General features: G+C 62.8%; 1 protein-coding gene across 2 annotated transcripts; it reads left to right on the top strand.

Annotated features, from left to right (window-relative positions):
• Positions 1-7,338: 7,338 nt before the first annotated feature.
• ZNF696 (zinc finger protein 696) lies at positions 7,339-14,726 on the top strand. Of its 2 annotated transcripts, XM_025987558.2 has the most exons (3): positions 7,339-7,486; positions 10,427-10,534; positions 13,130-14,726. In XM_025987558.2, the coding sequence occupies exons 2-3, from the start codon at positions 10,501-10,503 to the stop codon at positions 14,227-14,229; spliced, it is 1,134 nt and encodes a 377-aa protein (XP_025843343.1). In that variant the 5' UTR covers positions 7,339-7,486; positions 10,427-10,500; the 3' UTR covers positions 14,230-14,726. The 2 variants fall into 2 exon arrangements, with proteins under 2 accessions (XP_025843343.1, XP_072589875.1); XM_072733774.1 differs by lacking the exon at positions 7,339-7,486 and having other exon boundaries at positions 9,368-10,534.
• Positions 14,727-15,260: the final 534 nt, after the last annotated feature.

The raw sequence follows: 15,260 nt of genomic DNA, 5'->3' as shown, positions 1-15,260 counted from the left end.
CGACCCCGTCGCCCGGCCCCTGCGCGGGTGCCTCGCGGCGGGAGCCCGCGGGCCGCACGTCCGAGAACACCGAAGTCCGGTCTTGCAGGAGCGCAGATTTCAGCGGTTTGGGAGTTCGTTTCGCCCTGAGAGGCAGTCGCGCCCTTTCCAGGCGCTTGGACCCTGGGGAGGAACGGAACAGGCCCGCAGCCCCCGTGCGCCTTGCGCCCCCAGCGCCCTGACCTCCGGGCGGGAACCCCGCTCAGAGAGGACCGCGCAGCCCGGGTGCGCTCCCACCTGCGCCCCACCTGCGCCGGGTGCCAGGCCCCAGGTGCGAGGTGGAAAGCCCTGGCCCCTGCCCGGGGGGAACCACACAGCCCCGGGGCGCAGGGCAGCTAACGGGACAGGTGTGCACAGGTGCCCACGGCCGGTAACTCAGGACTGCCCGCCCTGTCCTAGGTCTCAGGCAGGTGAGGTCATCTGTCCAAACTGCAGCTAGTAGCTGCCCATGCCAGCATCTGACCCAGGTTCCCTTACTGCCACCCTGCATTCTGGGAGCAGCACCACGGCAAGGCCGCCGCCCCTCCGCGCCTGACCCTCAGGCTGCCCCATGGGACGAGGCACCCCCTGGCGTGGGGCAGCAACCAGCCAGCGAACGGTGGACGGTGAACCACGGCTGGGAACGAGACTGAGTGACCTGTGGGCACAGGGAGCAGATTGCTTCCCGGTCCCCAATCCACTTGCCCACCCAGCAGGTCCGTCTGCCACCACTGCCTGGGAGAGGGCACCATGGCACGGAGCAAGAGGAGACTTCATTTAAGCCTTGAAAGCTCTAGAACATTCTCCACGGTCCTTACACTTGACGGGCAGCTCAGGTGCCTGTAACATTCTTGGGGCGTGTTTGTGTGGTCTGGGGTTTTTCCTCGCAGGTGTCTCCTGAGCTTGTCCCGTGTCGTCACTCTTTCCTTGCCCCTGAACTTGAGCGTCATCAGCTCCGTGGGACACTATTGACTCTTCTTGAGATGTACTGCTTAATATTTTTATTTTTTTAATTTTTAAAAAAGATTTTATTTATTTATTCATGAGAGACACACAGAGAGAGAGGCAGAGAGAGAAGCAGGTTCCACGCGGGGAGCCCCACATGGGACTCAATCCCAGGACCCGGGGATCTCCACCCTGGGCTGAAGGTGGCGCTAAACTGCTGAGCCACCAGGGCTGCCCATGCTTAATATTTTTAAATGTTTTTTATTAGGATATAATTTGACATATTTAAAACTCCCACATCTTAAGTGTCCTGCTTGACTCTATCTACGTTTCCTCTTCCTGTAAAGCCACTCAGGTCAAGACAGAACTTTCCAGAACCTCCCCTGGTAGTCAGTACTCCCAAGGTGACGGCTGGTGGAGCTGGAGCTTCGGGTGAATGGGATGGTGGCAGGTGCCCAGCGTGGTGCCGGACTGCTTGTTCAGCCGGGTGCTCTGGAGGCTCCAGCGCGGGTCTCCCTTCCCGCCCGCCACCCCCCCCCTGCTGCCCCAGCTTTACTCGGCGTTCAAGGCCTGGGTCAGGTCGTCCGCCGTCCGCCTCTTCAAGTCTTCCCGCTGCTGTTCTCTTCTGTGTCACTGTGTGAGGCTCCTTTACACTCATTCAACGTCCTGTTGCGTCTAACGTGGGTTTTACTTCTGATGCCTTTTCGTCTTCTAGGAATAAATGTTCATCAAATCTAACCATTAAATACATTTTCCTTTTTCACAAAACTAGCTTCAGGAAGCATCACGGGGAAATGAACGTACAGTGAAATCCTAGCAAACTATTCTAACTTGTGCTTCAAAGAGGACTTTAAAAATTCTAAATAGCTTCTCAACACGGACACGTGTGCTCGGGGTGCCGCTGCACGTTTCCAGGTGGTTTCCCAGCTAGAGCCCCTGGGGGCTCCCCCCCCCCACCCGCCGCAGCCCTCCCCTTGCTGGGTGGGCCCACTGAGGCCTGTAGCTGGCCGCCATCCTCTGGGGCGCAGGAAGCACCCCGGGCCCTGCCGCTGCGGGGCTGATCCCGGGGTTCTCCTCCCGGAGACCCGAGTGCCTCTCCGTCCATTTCTTCTGTGCGTCCTGCTGACTCAGCGTCCTCTGCATCGTGGGGTTCTTTTGTCTGAGCTCCTCATTTTTGTCAGTAGCACCAATTGCGATGTCATGGTCGCGTGTGGAGCCCTAGCGCTGGCTCAGCGCCTGCCCCTGTCACCAGCCAGCCAGGTCCCGGGGGGGGGGGGGTGGCAGCTTCCCTCCTCACCCCTGCACAGGTGGGCGCACCCCCGCAGATGCGCGGGGTCCCCGTCCGAGGCCCGCAGCCTGGGGGCAGTGCCTGGAGCCCACCGTCGAGCCAGCAGTGGCAGGGGGGCCTCCCAGGCTCGCCTCATGCCTCCATTCTGTGTGATCCCTTTGTGTTTTCTGGGGGGAAAGTGAGGGAAAGGCCGCCACAGGGTTCTCTCGGAGCAGCAGTCCTGGTTTATTTTTAGGAGAAGGAAGCAGATCCTAGATGTTTTCAGAGAGCCGCGCGTCACGTCGGCGCGGAGGGCAGGAGGCAGACCAACAGCCGCGGCACACCTGGCGGCCCTGCTCGGTGCCCACTGCTGCGGGAGCGTGGGGGGGGGGGCGGACAGAGTGGGGCTCCGGGGCCCGCCGGCTTCTCCGCTCCGCCGGCTGCTTCGGGGGCCGCCGCACTTGCACCTGCCAGCCCCGCTCCCGCCACAGCAGGAGCCTCGCAGGCTGGCGCCGGCCCTTAGCATTCCGGGTGCCACCCGCCCGGGCTCTTCTCCATCCTGCCTCTGGCCTGGCCTCCTCCCCCCACACCCGCCCCTCCTACCCCGGGTCTGTCCTTGCCTCCTACCCCCTCCCCCGGCCCGGGAGGAGACGCTGCTGTCCCCAAAGCCGCTCCAGCTGAGGCCGAGTCTGGTGACGTTTACCTCCTCCCTTTCAGCTTTCAGACTTGGACCCGGCACCCCAGAGTGAGGAGCCCATTGTCTTGTGGGAAACCCTGGAGGAGACAGCCCCGCGGTGTCGGGCGTGGGGGGGCCAGCAGGCTAAGCACCTGCTGGGTCCTGCAGAAGGACCGGGGCCCCAGGTTGGATGCAGCCACGACCGTGAGCCGGGGGAGGGGGACAGCCTCCCCGTGAGTCTCACCTGGTGCTCCCCCGCCACCGCCCCGGAAGCCTGGACGGGCCACTCAGGACTGGCAGGCGTGGGGAGCCCAACTCCGCAGCTTCCCGGGGGCAGCGGCTCCCACGGGCGGGGCAATGTGGACAAGCTTCGGAGCCCAGCCGCCCACTCCTGCGGCTCCCCCTCCCCCGCCCACGGAGACCCAGGGGCCAGCTGCGCACAGGCACCCAGGGGGCGCAGGACCCCTGCCCCCCCTTGGGTACCCTCAGCCTCGGGTTTTCCGAGGGTTATGACAAAGGCTGCAACGCCACCCGCCTGTGCTGTCCCACCCCTTGCGGAATGTGTGTGCCCCACGGTCCTGTCCTGCCCCAGCCTGACACTGGCCCCCCGCACAGCTCGCCCTGGCCGTGGGGGGCGGGAGGGGGCAGAGTCGCTAACCTGTCTGGGCCCCGCGCAACCTGAGCAGACAGAGACGGGGTGGAGGGGGGACTGGCCAGCGGGAGGGGGGACGGGGGAGGAGCGGCCTTCCGGAATACCCGAGGTGATCCACCGGAATGCGGAGGGGAACCTTCACTTCTTCGAAATCATCCTTTTAAATTTTTGTTTTTGTTTTAGGATTGTGTGTATTTATTCCTGAGAGGCACTGAGAGAGGCAGAGACCCTGGCAGAGGGAGAAGCAGGTTCCCTGCGGGGACCCCGGGGTCACACCCTGAGCCGGAGGCAGGCGCTCAACCGCTGAGCCCCCCAGGCGTCCCTAATGTTTTATTTTCTATGTGTCTTTTAATAATTAATGAGAAACACTGCAGAGCGCGGTGGGGGTTTCCGGGTGCCACCTGCTGCGAAGATGCGGGGGTGGGGGGTGCCTGCAGGTGGCCCTTGGGGGCAGGAGGAGGAGAGGCCGCAGGTGCTGCAGGTGCTGAGGAGGCTTCCGGAGCCGCCCTGGTCCTGCCCCCTTCTCGAGCATCCTGGGGACGGCCACTGCTCTGGCGGGGTGGGGCCTCAGACCGGGGCTCATTCCGCCCACCAGGCGTCCTCCGCGGTCTGGACCACCCTTTCCCTTGGCCCCGGGGGGCCTTGCACACCCCACCTCCCTGGGGCCCGGCTGTGCTGGCGCTGCCTGACAGGGGGACCTGGAGGGCCGCGGGCCTTCTCCCAGGTTCCCACGATGCCTGTTCCCGGCCCGGCCTCGGAATGAGGCGGGCGCCCAGGCAGAGCCCGCCCCCGGGGCCTGAGCGCCAGCCTCTGTGGTTTCCAGCCACGGGCACAAAGTAGGATTATCCTGACCAAGGGAGGGTCACCTCCGTTTTCCCTGGGCCAGCTCCTTCCTCTCGAAATCCCCTCTGCCTCGTCTGCAAGGTAGCCCCCCACCCTCTGTCCATCTCTCTCTCCCTCAGGGTTCTTAATATGAGGAGAGGCGACTGACACAGTGACGGGGTACAGACGGGCTGCACTAGTGGAGGGACTGACCCCATGCGTGGCTGGGGCACAGGCCAGTTGGTGTGTTTGGCCTTCAGCCCCGCCAGGCCCTCCCGACCCAGGGCCGGGCCCTTGCAGTCCAGGACCCCCGCCAAAGCAGCAGCGTGAGCAGCAACAAGTCCTCGGCACCGTCCGGGGCCCACACCGACTTGGAAGCTGGGGGGCAGCCCACAGGGTGAGGAGCTGCTTCAGCAACGCCGAGCAGGCAGGGTTCCTGGCGGTCACCTCTCCTCCTCTCCTCTGCAGGCCTGGCCCTGTGTGGCCTCGGGCTCCAAATGACCTCGGGGAACAGAGGGAGGGGACCACTGCCCGGGAGGAAAGGGCTGCTCCAGCCAGAGGGTCCCGAGCAGACGCAAACAGTGGCCCCCTCACACACACCCTGGAACCTGCTAGAAAATAACGTGCAGCCCAGGATGGAGTCACGGCTGTGGCCGGCAACAAAAAAGCCCTCTTCTGGCCCCTGGTTGTCAGAGTAGTTCATGCAAGCCAGGAGGGGAACTCAAACCCATTTTTCCCTATTATTATTTTTAAAGATTTTATTTGTTCATGAGAGACACACACACACAGAGAGAGAGAGAGAGAGAGGCAGAGACACAGGCAGAGGGAGGAGCAAGTTCCATGCAGGGAGCCTTAGGAGCGACTCGATCCCAGGACCCCGGGGTCACGCCCTGAGCCGAAGGCAGATGCTCAACCAAGGCAGATGCTCAACCGCTGAGCCACCCGGGCGTCCCTCTCCCAACCCTTTGTAGAACGGTTTGGGAACTCGAGCCCCTCGGCCTCGCAGTGCCTTGGTGCGCTCCCGATTCTCAAGGGTGTTCTCTTACGAAACCACAGGACAGTCACCAAATTTGGGCGCAGGGATCCAACCCTTGAGCCCAGCACAGCCTCCAGTTCTGCCTCGTGGACCGTGTCCACTGGGGTCACCGGCAGTGTCCTCCCTGGTGTCATACCCCGCCCTGGCCGCGCTCCCTCGGCCTTCCTCCTCCAGGATGGCGGACTGGTTGAGGAAGGAAGACAGCAGGCGACATCTGACCACCTGTCACAATGATCACTCGCCAGTGAAGAGCCGATGGACACGGTGGGCCTCCGCGTGGGGCGCTGTGGGCACCTCTCTGCGGTATCCCCTCTGCAGACGCTGGACCCATGTCCGGTGACGAGGAAAGGGAACAACCGAGTGAGCTTAGGAACAGGGGCTTCCCCTGGGAGCCTCAGGAGGCCCCAGCCCCCACCCACACCTTCACTGGGCCCTGGGGGAGACCCCAGCACAGGCCCGGCAAGGCTGGGGTAGGGGCAGAGGGAGAAGCCGACGTCCCGCTGAGCAGGGGCTCAGAGGCTCACCATCGGGAGCCTAAGTGGCCGGGCCACCCAGGGACCCAGGGCGCGGGGGGCATCATGTGTCAAAGCCTACATCTCTGCTGCCTTTCTGCTAGGCCCATGATCCGTATTTGCCTCTGAATAAACCGAAGGAGCCCTGTCCCCACTCCAAGGGGGCTGCAGGAAAGCTAACCATTCTCTGAGGTTGTCCTGGCCCCAAACCCGGTACCAGATCCCACACGGGGCCCAGGACAAGAGCTGAAAACCCACCTGCCCGCTGGCATCACAACCCCTGATGATTGATGAAAGAACACCTGTTGTCTGTCCCCTGACACCACCTCTGACGGGACCGTACCCTGGAGTCCCGAAGGAACAGCACCCGGGCCCCAGGGGACAACGGCCGCCCAGCCCCGGGGTCTCCCAGAAGCTGCGCAGGCTCTTCTCTGTCACCCACACCCGGCAGGAAGCCGCCCCACCTGCTCTGGCTGGCGTCTGCCTTTGGCTTGTGAGAGGCCTAGAGCCCTCTTGGCTGGTCCTGGGGCCGCCCCCAGGTCCTCGGGCCCTGAGGGGACGGGCAGTGAAGGCCAGTGGTGGCCGGGCCTGGGTGCAGGTGGGGGCGTGCCGGGTGGAGATGAGGAGGGTGCAGGTAGGGGGTGCTGGGTGCAGGTGGGGGGTGCCGGGTGCAGGTGGGGGGTGCCAGACGCAGGTGGGGAGGGTGCAGGGTGCAGATGGGGGCTGCCAGGTGCAGGTGGGGAGGGTGCAGGCGGGAAGGCTACTGGGTGCAGGTGGAGGGTGCTGGGTGCGGGTGTTGGGGGGTGCCGGGTACAGGTGGGGAGGGTGCCGGGTGCAGGTGGGGGGTGCCAGATGCAGGTGAGGGGGCCCGGGTGCAAGCGGGGAGGCTGCCGGGTGCAGGTGGGGAGTGCAGGGTGCAGGTGAGGGGGCCCGGGTGCAAGCGGGGAGGCTGCCGGGTGCAGGTGGGGGGTGCAGGGTGCAGGTGAGGGGGCCCGGGTGCAGGCGGGGAGGCTGCCGGGTGCAGGTGAGGGGGCCCGGGTGCAGGCGGGGAGGCTGCCGGGTGCAGGTGAGGGGGCCCGGGTGCAGGCGGGGAGGCTGCCGGGTGCAGGTGGGGGGTGCAGGGTGCAGGCGGGAGGGTGCCGGGTGCAGGCGGGCTCTCCGCAGCCGAGCAGGGTCCGCGCGCCAGGAGGGAGCGCGCTCCTCGGAGAAGGGGCCGCTGCGGTGCTCCGTGCTGTCCGCGGACGCTCGCGGCCCGGGTCCCTCGCGGGGGCTTCCCTCCCCCAGTCCCGCCACCGCCCCCCCGCCGGGGGCGCCTCCACCTTTCTCCACCCGCACCGCGTCGCCCACTCGGTCACCGCCCCCGGGCCTGGCTGGAGGCCGGCGGGCGGGAGCGGGGGGTCCCGGCGAAACCCGCGCGGGAGGAAGGACCAGCGCGCCTGATGCGGAGCCCGCGCGGGGAGCAGCCGAGTGCGCGGCCTCCCGCAGCCTAGAGCGTCACCGGAAGTGCCGCGCCGCCGCGCCGGGGCCCGAGCGCATCCGGCGAACGGCGGGGCTGCAGGTGAGTGTCGCTGCGGTGCTGCGGGCGGTGCCGGAGCGGGAACCCGGGGCCCGGGCGCGGCTCCGTGTGCTGACGCGGGGCTCTCGCTTCACAGAGCTGCACGTGCGCCCCAGGGGAGTCCCCGCCGGACCGCGCGGCGGCCCCGACCTCGTCCCCCGACCATCCTGAGGGGCCGCGACCTCCTCCCCGACCACCCTGAGGGACCCCGACCTCCTCCCCGACCATCCTGAGGGGCCGCGACCTCCTCCCCGACCACCCTGAGGGACCCCGACCTCCTCCCCCGACCACCCTGAGGGACCCCGACCTCCTCCCCGACCATCCTGAGGGACCCGACCTCCTCCCCGACCATCCTGAGGGACCCCGACCTCCTCCCCCGACCACCCTGAGGGACCCCGACCTCCTCCCCCGACCACCCTGAGGGACCCCGACCTCCTCCCCCGACCACCCTGAGGGACCCCGACCTCCTCCCCGACCATCCTGAGGGACCCCGACCTCCTCCCCCGACCATCCTGAGGGACCCCGACCTCCTCCCCGACCATCCTGAGGGACCCCGACCTCCTCCCCCGACCACCCTGAGGGACCCCGACCTCCTCCCCCGACCACCCTGAGGGACCCCGACCTCCTCCCCCGACCACCCTGAGGGACCCCGACCTCCTCCCCGACCATCCTGAGGGACCCCGACCTCCTCCCCCGACCACCCTGAGGGACCCCGACCTCCTCCCCGACCATCCTGAGGGACCCCGACCTCCTCCCCGACCATCCTGAGGGACCCCGACCTCCTCCCCGACCACCCTGAGGGACCCCGACCTCCTCCCCGACCATCCTGAGGGACCCCGACCTCCTCCCCGACCATCCTGAGGGACCCCGACCTCCTCCCCCGACCATCCTGAGGGGCCGCGACCTCCTCCCCCGACCATCCTGAGGGGCCGCGACCTCCTCCCCGACCACCCTGAGCGCCCCGACCTCCTCCCCCGACCACCCTGAGGGACCCCGACCTCCTCCCCTGACCATCCTGAGAGACCCTGACCTCCTCCCCGACCATCCTGAGGGACCCCGACCTCCTCCCCTGACCATCCTGAGAGACCCTGACCTCCTCCCCGACCATCCTGAGGGACCCTGACCTCCTCCCCTGACCATCCTGAGAGACCCCGACCTCCTCCCCCGACCATCCTGAGGGACCCCGACCTCCTCCCCCGACCATCCTGAGGGCCCCAGTCCTCCTCCCCGACCATCCTGAGGGACCCCGACCTCCTCCCCTGACCATCCTGAGGACCCTGACCTCCTCCCCTGACCATCCTGAGGGACCCCGACCTCCTCCCCCGACCATCCTGAGAGGCCCCGACCTCCTCCCCCGACCATCCTGAGGGACCCCGACCTCCTCCCCCAAGCATCCTGATGGCCCCGGACCTCCTCCCCCCGACCATCCTGAGGGACCCCGACCTCCTCCCCTGACCATCTTGAGAGACCCCGACCTCCTCCCCTGACCATCCTGAGGACCCCGACCTCTTCCCCCAAGCATTCTGAGGGACCCCGACCTCCTCCCCTGACCATCCTGAGGGACCCCGACCTCCTCCCCTGACCATCTTGAGAGACCCCGACCTCCTCCCCTGACCATCCTGAGGACCCCGACCTCTTCCCCCAAGCATCCTGAGGGACCCCGACCTCCTCCCCCTGACCATCCTGAGGGACCCCGACCTCCTCCCCTGACCATCCTGAGGGACCCCGACCTCCTCCCCCAAGCATCCTGAGGGACCCCGACCTCCTTGCCTGACCATCCTGAGGACCTCTGCACCTCCTCCCCCTGACCATCCTGAGGACCCCTACACCTCCTCCCCCTGACCATCCTGAGGACCCCTACACCTCCTCCCCCTGACCATCCTGAGGACCCCTACATCTCCTCCCCCTGACCATCCTGAGGACCCCTACACCTCCTCCCCCTGACCAGTGCAGCGACCTCTGGGACAGCCTCACCTGATCTTTGTGACGGTCACCAGGGGTCGCTTCATTCCCAGCTGCGTGCACACTTTCACCCGCCCTATTTTTTAGTTGAGGTTACGTTGTTTCCAAGGTTTGCTCTTAAGCAAGTCAGAGGTGCAGTGTCATACAGTGAGCGCCTGTGATCTCTGTGCGGCAGCTCCCCACCGGCGAGACGTCGGGGCGCCTGGAGGCCCCGTGGCTTGTCAGCTGCCGGGCGTCTCCCTTGTCTCCCCCTCCGCAGGTGTTGCCATCCTGAAGTCTCTGCTACCCTTAGAGTACAAAGTGATAGTTATGTTGCCTTTCTGAATTACAAATGAGGGAGTTATATTTAAAAATACAGTGGCCTTTTGTCAGCTTTTTTGTGTGGATTACTTGACCCTTACTGATTTTGTTTTCTCATTAATACGTAGTGGTCCTTATGTATTAAGTATATGAATCTTTATGTTATAAATATACCTTGTCCCTGGGGTTTTCTTTTTTCATTTCTTTGTTTTTTTACATTAAATTTCCTTGTGTAGTTAAATCTGCCAGACTTTACCTTTGGTGTTAAGCACAGCAAAAAACATTCCACAATCCAAAACTGCACTACTCAAATTTTTATTTTTTTGGTTTCATATTTTTATATTCAAACCTCTGTAATTATCAAGAAGCATTTTAAATCCCTAGTTATGTCTCCAGACATCTGAGGACTGACCAGAGATGCGGGGCAGAACCAGAGCAGGTGGCTAGCAGGTGCCCCCACACCCACCTGTGCTCTGCACCTGCCTGGGTGGGCCCAGGGGGCCAGCCTGGTCAGGACAGCATTCCCAGAGGGTACCTTATGGAACACTACTAACAGGGGAGTCTGTTTAGTCGTGACTTTGATTTCTGGCTGCAGAACAGCCCCAGTGGAGTCCCCAGGAGAAGGGACTTTTTTCCCTTCACTTCCCATCACTTTCTCCCCTTGTCTTCTTTCTTACTCAGGCAGGTGTCCCCACTCCTGGTGCTTCTGCAAGGCACAGCAAGGAGGGCCTGCAAGCCTGGGTCTCCAGAACACCATGGACAGGGCTACCCCGGTGGACACACATGCAGGTGAGGGGTGGACAGCCAGGTGGGGTCAGGGAGGAGGGGACAGCTTAGGAATAGGGCTCCAGAGCCTACCTGCCTGGCTGCTAGGGGATGTAGCTGGGCTTGGGCAGCACCTCCCAGTCCCCTTCTTTGCCTGGCATGGCTCCCACCCCTTCTGCCTGCTGGCCTCAGCACTCCCTGTTCCATCCCTTTGCTCCCCTGACCAACGTCTGCACCCCTGTCTCTTCTCTGGCCCCCCTGCCTGGAGATTTCTTAGAATGAGATTATCAGTTCTGGCCCCTTTTCTCGGCCAGCCTCAGACTAGGTGACCCTGAAGAGTGTGATGAGTGAAAACCCAGGCCCCTCTCTATTCTGAAGGTTTAAGGCCATGTTTATGGGTCGTCGGAGCTGAGGACTCCTATCCAGTTTACTGTTGTTGGTGTTACTACAGCGTGAGACAACCAGTGCTCAGGACAACAGCGTCCTCCCCTACGCAAGGATGCCCGCACTGCCTCAGGCTCTTCACCGTCATACTCTGATGTGTCGGGTTCGGCAGTGGGAGCCTGCGTGGAGTACGGCCATGGCTCCTAGAACACACTGCACACCCCCCACACACCTGCACCTGTTCTTTGAAGTCAGAGAACCCTTGTGTCCCGTGATTCAGCTAACCTGTGTCCACGAACAGCACTCACCCCTACTTTGGGTTTTGCCTTGGAGCTGCCCAGCTGTCTGCCCTTCCAGTCCCGGACATCTAGGCTGTGCCTCTCCCTCCCTGCCTCCCTCCTCTGACCTTAATCCTGGCCAGGCCCAGGCGCGCTTCTCCACAACCCTGCGGTTTGAGACTAAATAATAATGTAGCAAATGTCAACTTACCCAGAGGGGTGGGAGAGAAACAGGTTACAACCAAACACAGAGTTTTAAAGGGAATAAAGAGCACCCTTCTTGGTTGCTGGCTCCCAGCACCTGCCACAGGATCCGTGGCCTGGAAGTGGAATAGAAGCAAGTGTGAGGCCAGTGGTGGGCCTGACAGGTCTGGTGTGCGTCACTCTGGAGACTGGCTTCTTGGCCAGGGGACTGAATTTCTTAATTAGAAACCACGTTGTAACCTTTTGGGAAGACTTCCCTCCGTCAGGGTTTCTCAGCCTTGCCAGTGGACATTCTGGGATGGAAGACTCCTCGTTGTCAGGGTGTGTTGTGCATCGTGGGATACTTAGCGTTCCTGGCCTCTGCCCACAGGATTCCAGTAATGCCCCCTCCCAGCTGGGACAACCAAAGATATTTTCCGAGGTAGCCAAACTGCCCCAGTTGAGAATGAGGGCTCCAGGTTTAGGGCTCCTTGGTGCCCCCTGGGAGGTTGTCACTGAAAGGATGCCCTTCCCCTCCCCCCGCCCCCCTCCCCCCACCTGCTGGTGCCTGGGATGGCCTCGGGGCAGGCAGTTCAGGGACCTGAAGCCTGACCCACAGGAGCTGGAAAGGGTGTGTGTGCCCCTCCCCCCATTTTAACTCTGAATAACTCCCGCTTCAAAACCAGTGCTAGGGGTCAATTTCTGGAACATCTAAGTGTGCCAAACCACAAGACCAGATGGGGGGGGGGGGTGGCTCCCAGAGGGCCTCCCGCCTTGGCCTGTGCCTGGGGCCTCTCCCCATCTCCAGGTGCTCAGTGGGACAGCCCCTGCATTAGGGAATCCATGGAAAGTGGCTGTGGGTGCCTGCCTGCGCTAAGCTGCCCCAGGGACCACTGGCCTTGCCCCCGCCCCTGCCCTGCAGGGGCCTTTACCCCCTGGGCTGCCGCAGCCCTTAAGAAGTGTGGCTGCGGTGTGGGCATGGCCCCTGTGGAAAGCTGCTCTTGAGGTCGATGGGCTTGCCCTGGGGGGGTGCCCTCCTTGAGCCAAGTGCAAGGCGGCATCCTTGTCTCACCTCCCAGGTGCCCCTGTAGGCGCAGCAAAGGTGGCAAGAACTGCCCAGTGTTTGGCGACCACACCCCTAAAGTCATTTATTTAAATGGGCGCGTGGTCTGTGCCCAGGAGCCAGCGGGGCCAGGCTGTGCTCAGCCAGGACGGGTGCCCCTCAGCCCAGCCGGCTCTGTCTCCTGTCGCTGGCTGTTGCTTACTCTTGGCACTGACCTCTGAGTAAGGATTCTCTTGTGTGGACCAGAGGCCCTTTGTGCTGGGCTGTGGGGAGCTGTCAGGGACAGAGTTGTCTTGGGAAGTCCAGGATTGCAGAAGTGAGCTTCTGGGGCCAGAATGTGTGCCACCCAGGACCCCTGCTTTGCTGCCAGTTGTCTTTGCCTTCCAGGCCGTACAGCAGAAGCAGGGGCACCCAGAGCCTTCTGGGTTTCTGTCTCCTGCTCTCCTGAGCCTGAGGGTAGAGGCTCAGGCTACCGTAGAGTCCCAGCGGAGAGTCCTGATTGATTAGCTCCCTGCCCTTGCCCACTCCTGGGACCATGGGTGTCCGGCGCTGGGGAGAACTGGGCAGGGATGGGCTGGCACTACAGGTGTCGGGCGCCCGCCCTTACTGTCAGCGGCGTCTTACCCAGATGGCCACCACCAGTCCACGCGGCTGCGTACCATCAGAGCTTCTTTAGGCCCCCTGTCATACCTGTCTGACCCTCTCTTCCAGCTTCCCTGGCACTGGCATCAGGTGACAGCCAGGCTTCTGGCTGTGCCGCTTCAGTGGCCGAGCGTGGGGCGCAGAGCGCAGAGCCGACGGTAAGGCAGGAGGCTTTGGAGGAAGAAGGGACACGGCATGGAGAGAGCACGCAGGGGCCTCCCTGGACACATGAGCCCCCGGACCGCTGCGGGAATGAGGGGGCCAGAGACAGCCCCAGAGGTTCCCCTAGGGTTCCAGAGGTTTCTGAGACACCCGGAGGGGATACTGGCCATGAGAGCAGTGCGCCGCTGGGGTCAGAGGCCGCCCTGAGAGCTCTGCCGGCCACGGGCAGAAGAGGCCCCGGGAGGGGGCGGCCTTACCAGTGCAGCACCTGCGACCGTAGCTTCAAATGCTATTCGGATGCGGCGAAGCATCAGAGCATTCACTCCGGGGAGAAGCCATACTCGTGCAGCGACTGCGGCAAGGCCTTCATCCACAGCTCACACGTGGTCCGCCACCAGCGCACGCACCACGGCGAGAAGCCCTACGTGTGCAAGGAGTGTGGGCGGGCCTTCAGCCAGAGCTTCAACCTGGTACGGCACCAGCGGACTCACACAGGCGAGAAGCCGTATGGCTGTGCCGAGTGCGGCAAGGCCTTCGGGCAGCGCTCGGATGCCGCCAAGCACCAGAGGACGCACACGGGCGAGCGGCCGTACGCCTGCAGCGAGTGCGGCAAGGCCTTCCTGCACAGCTCCAACGTGGTGCGTCACCAGCGCACACACCGCGGCGACAGCCCCTACGAATGTCAGGAGTGCGGCCAGGCCTTCAGCCAGAGCTCCAACCTCCTGCAGCACCGGCGAGTGCACACGGGCGAGAAGCCGTACGCCTGCCCCGAGTGCGGCCGCGCCTTCAGCCGCAGCTCCTTCCTCAGCGAGCACCGGCGCATCCACACGGGCGAGAAGCCCTACGCGTGCGGCGAGTGCGGACGCGCGTTCCGGGCCCTGTCCGGCTTCTTCCGGCACCGGCGCGTCCACACGGGCGAGAAGCCCTTCCAGTGCGCCCAGTGCAGCCGCGCCTTCCGCCTGAGCTCACACCTGATCCAGCACCAGCACATCCACAGCGTGGAGTGAACCCCCTCCCCCCCCCCCCCCCCCGTGGGGACAGGGAGCAGGCCCTGGACCCTGCATGCCCGGGGGGGCTGCGGCCCTCGTCCTACCCGCGGGTGGAGGGGGAGGGAGCCAGTGCCCCGAGGTCTGGCCTATGGGGAGCCCCCCGGGGCGTCTGCTGCCCGGCCCAGCGGTCAGGGGGCCAGGAGGAGGCCCAGGGAAGGCTGCTTTCCTGGGCGGGGAATGCGGAGTTCCCTGCAGGGGGAAGAGGTGTCCACCAGAACAAATTTCACATCTTTAACACTTCGTGCTGACGTGCAATTCACATAGGGTGAAGTGCATAGAGCTTAAGGCTGGGTTTTATGAGATTTGACCACAATAGCCTGTTTTGACCTTGAGAACTGCCGTGAGGTCTCCATCCCACCTTCAAACCAAACCCCCTTAGCCTCCAAGGCAACCAGTGATCTTTCTGTCACTCTTTCTGCTCATTCTAGAACTTAAATAGAATGATTCAACATCTACTTTTCCGACTGACTTCTTTCCCACTACTTAACGTTTTTGAGACTTATCTGTCTATCAGGAGTTGTTTGTTTTGGGTTTTGTTGCTGGTTGCTGGGGTTTTTGGTTTTTGTTTGTTTGTTTTTCTTAGTTCCATAGCACGTTTTAAAAGGCAAGAGTCACTTTCTACTTTGTATCAAAGCTCTGTGTTTATATCTGTGTGTCTTGTCAAGGTAGGAGCTCCTGTAGCCAGAATGATTTATTTTATTTTATTTTTTATTTTTATTTTTATTTTATTTATTTTATTTTATTTTTTTTAAAGATTTTATTTATTATTTATTTATGAGAGACAGAGAGAGAGGCAGAGACACAGGCAGAGGGAAAAGCAGGCCCCAAACAGGGAGCCTGACGTTGGGACTCCATCCCAGGTCTCCAGGATCAGGCCCTGGGCTGAAGGTGGTGCTAAACCACTGAGCCACCCAGACTGCCCTATTTTTTTTTTTTTAATATTTTATTTATTCATTCATGAGAGACACAGAGAGATAGAGAGGCAGAGA

The sequence above is a fragment of the Vulpes vulpes genome, chromosome 13 (assembly GCF_048418805.1).
Source record: "Vulpes vulpes isolate BD-2025 chromosome 13, VulVul3, whole genome shotgun sequence".
Lineage (NCBI taxonomy): Eukaryota > Metazoa > Chordata > Mammalia > Carnivora > Canidae > Vulpes > Vulpes vulpes.
The sequence above is the reverse complement of the archived record's forward strand: the minus strand, read 5'-3'. Positions and strand labels throughout refer to the sequence as shown.

Excerpts from the sequence above, each read along its gene's own strand:
- ZNF696 (XM_025987558.2), top strand. The coding sequence starts at position 10,501 with ATGGACAGGGCTACCCCGGTGGACACACATGCAG. Across the intron at positions 10,535-13,129 it reads CCCGGTGGACACACATGCAG|CTTCCCTGGCACTGGCATCA; the intron begins GTGAGGGGTGGA and ends CCTCTCTTCCAG.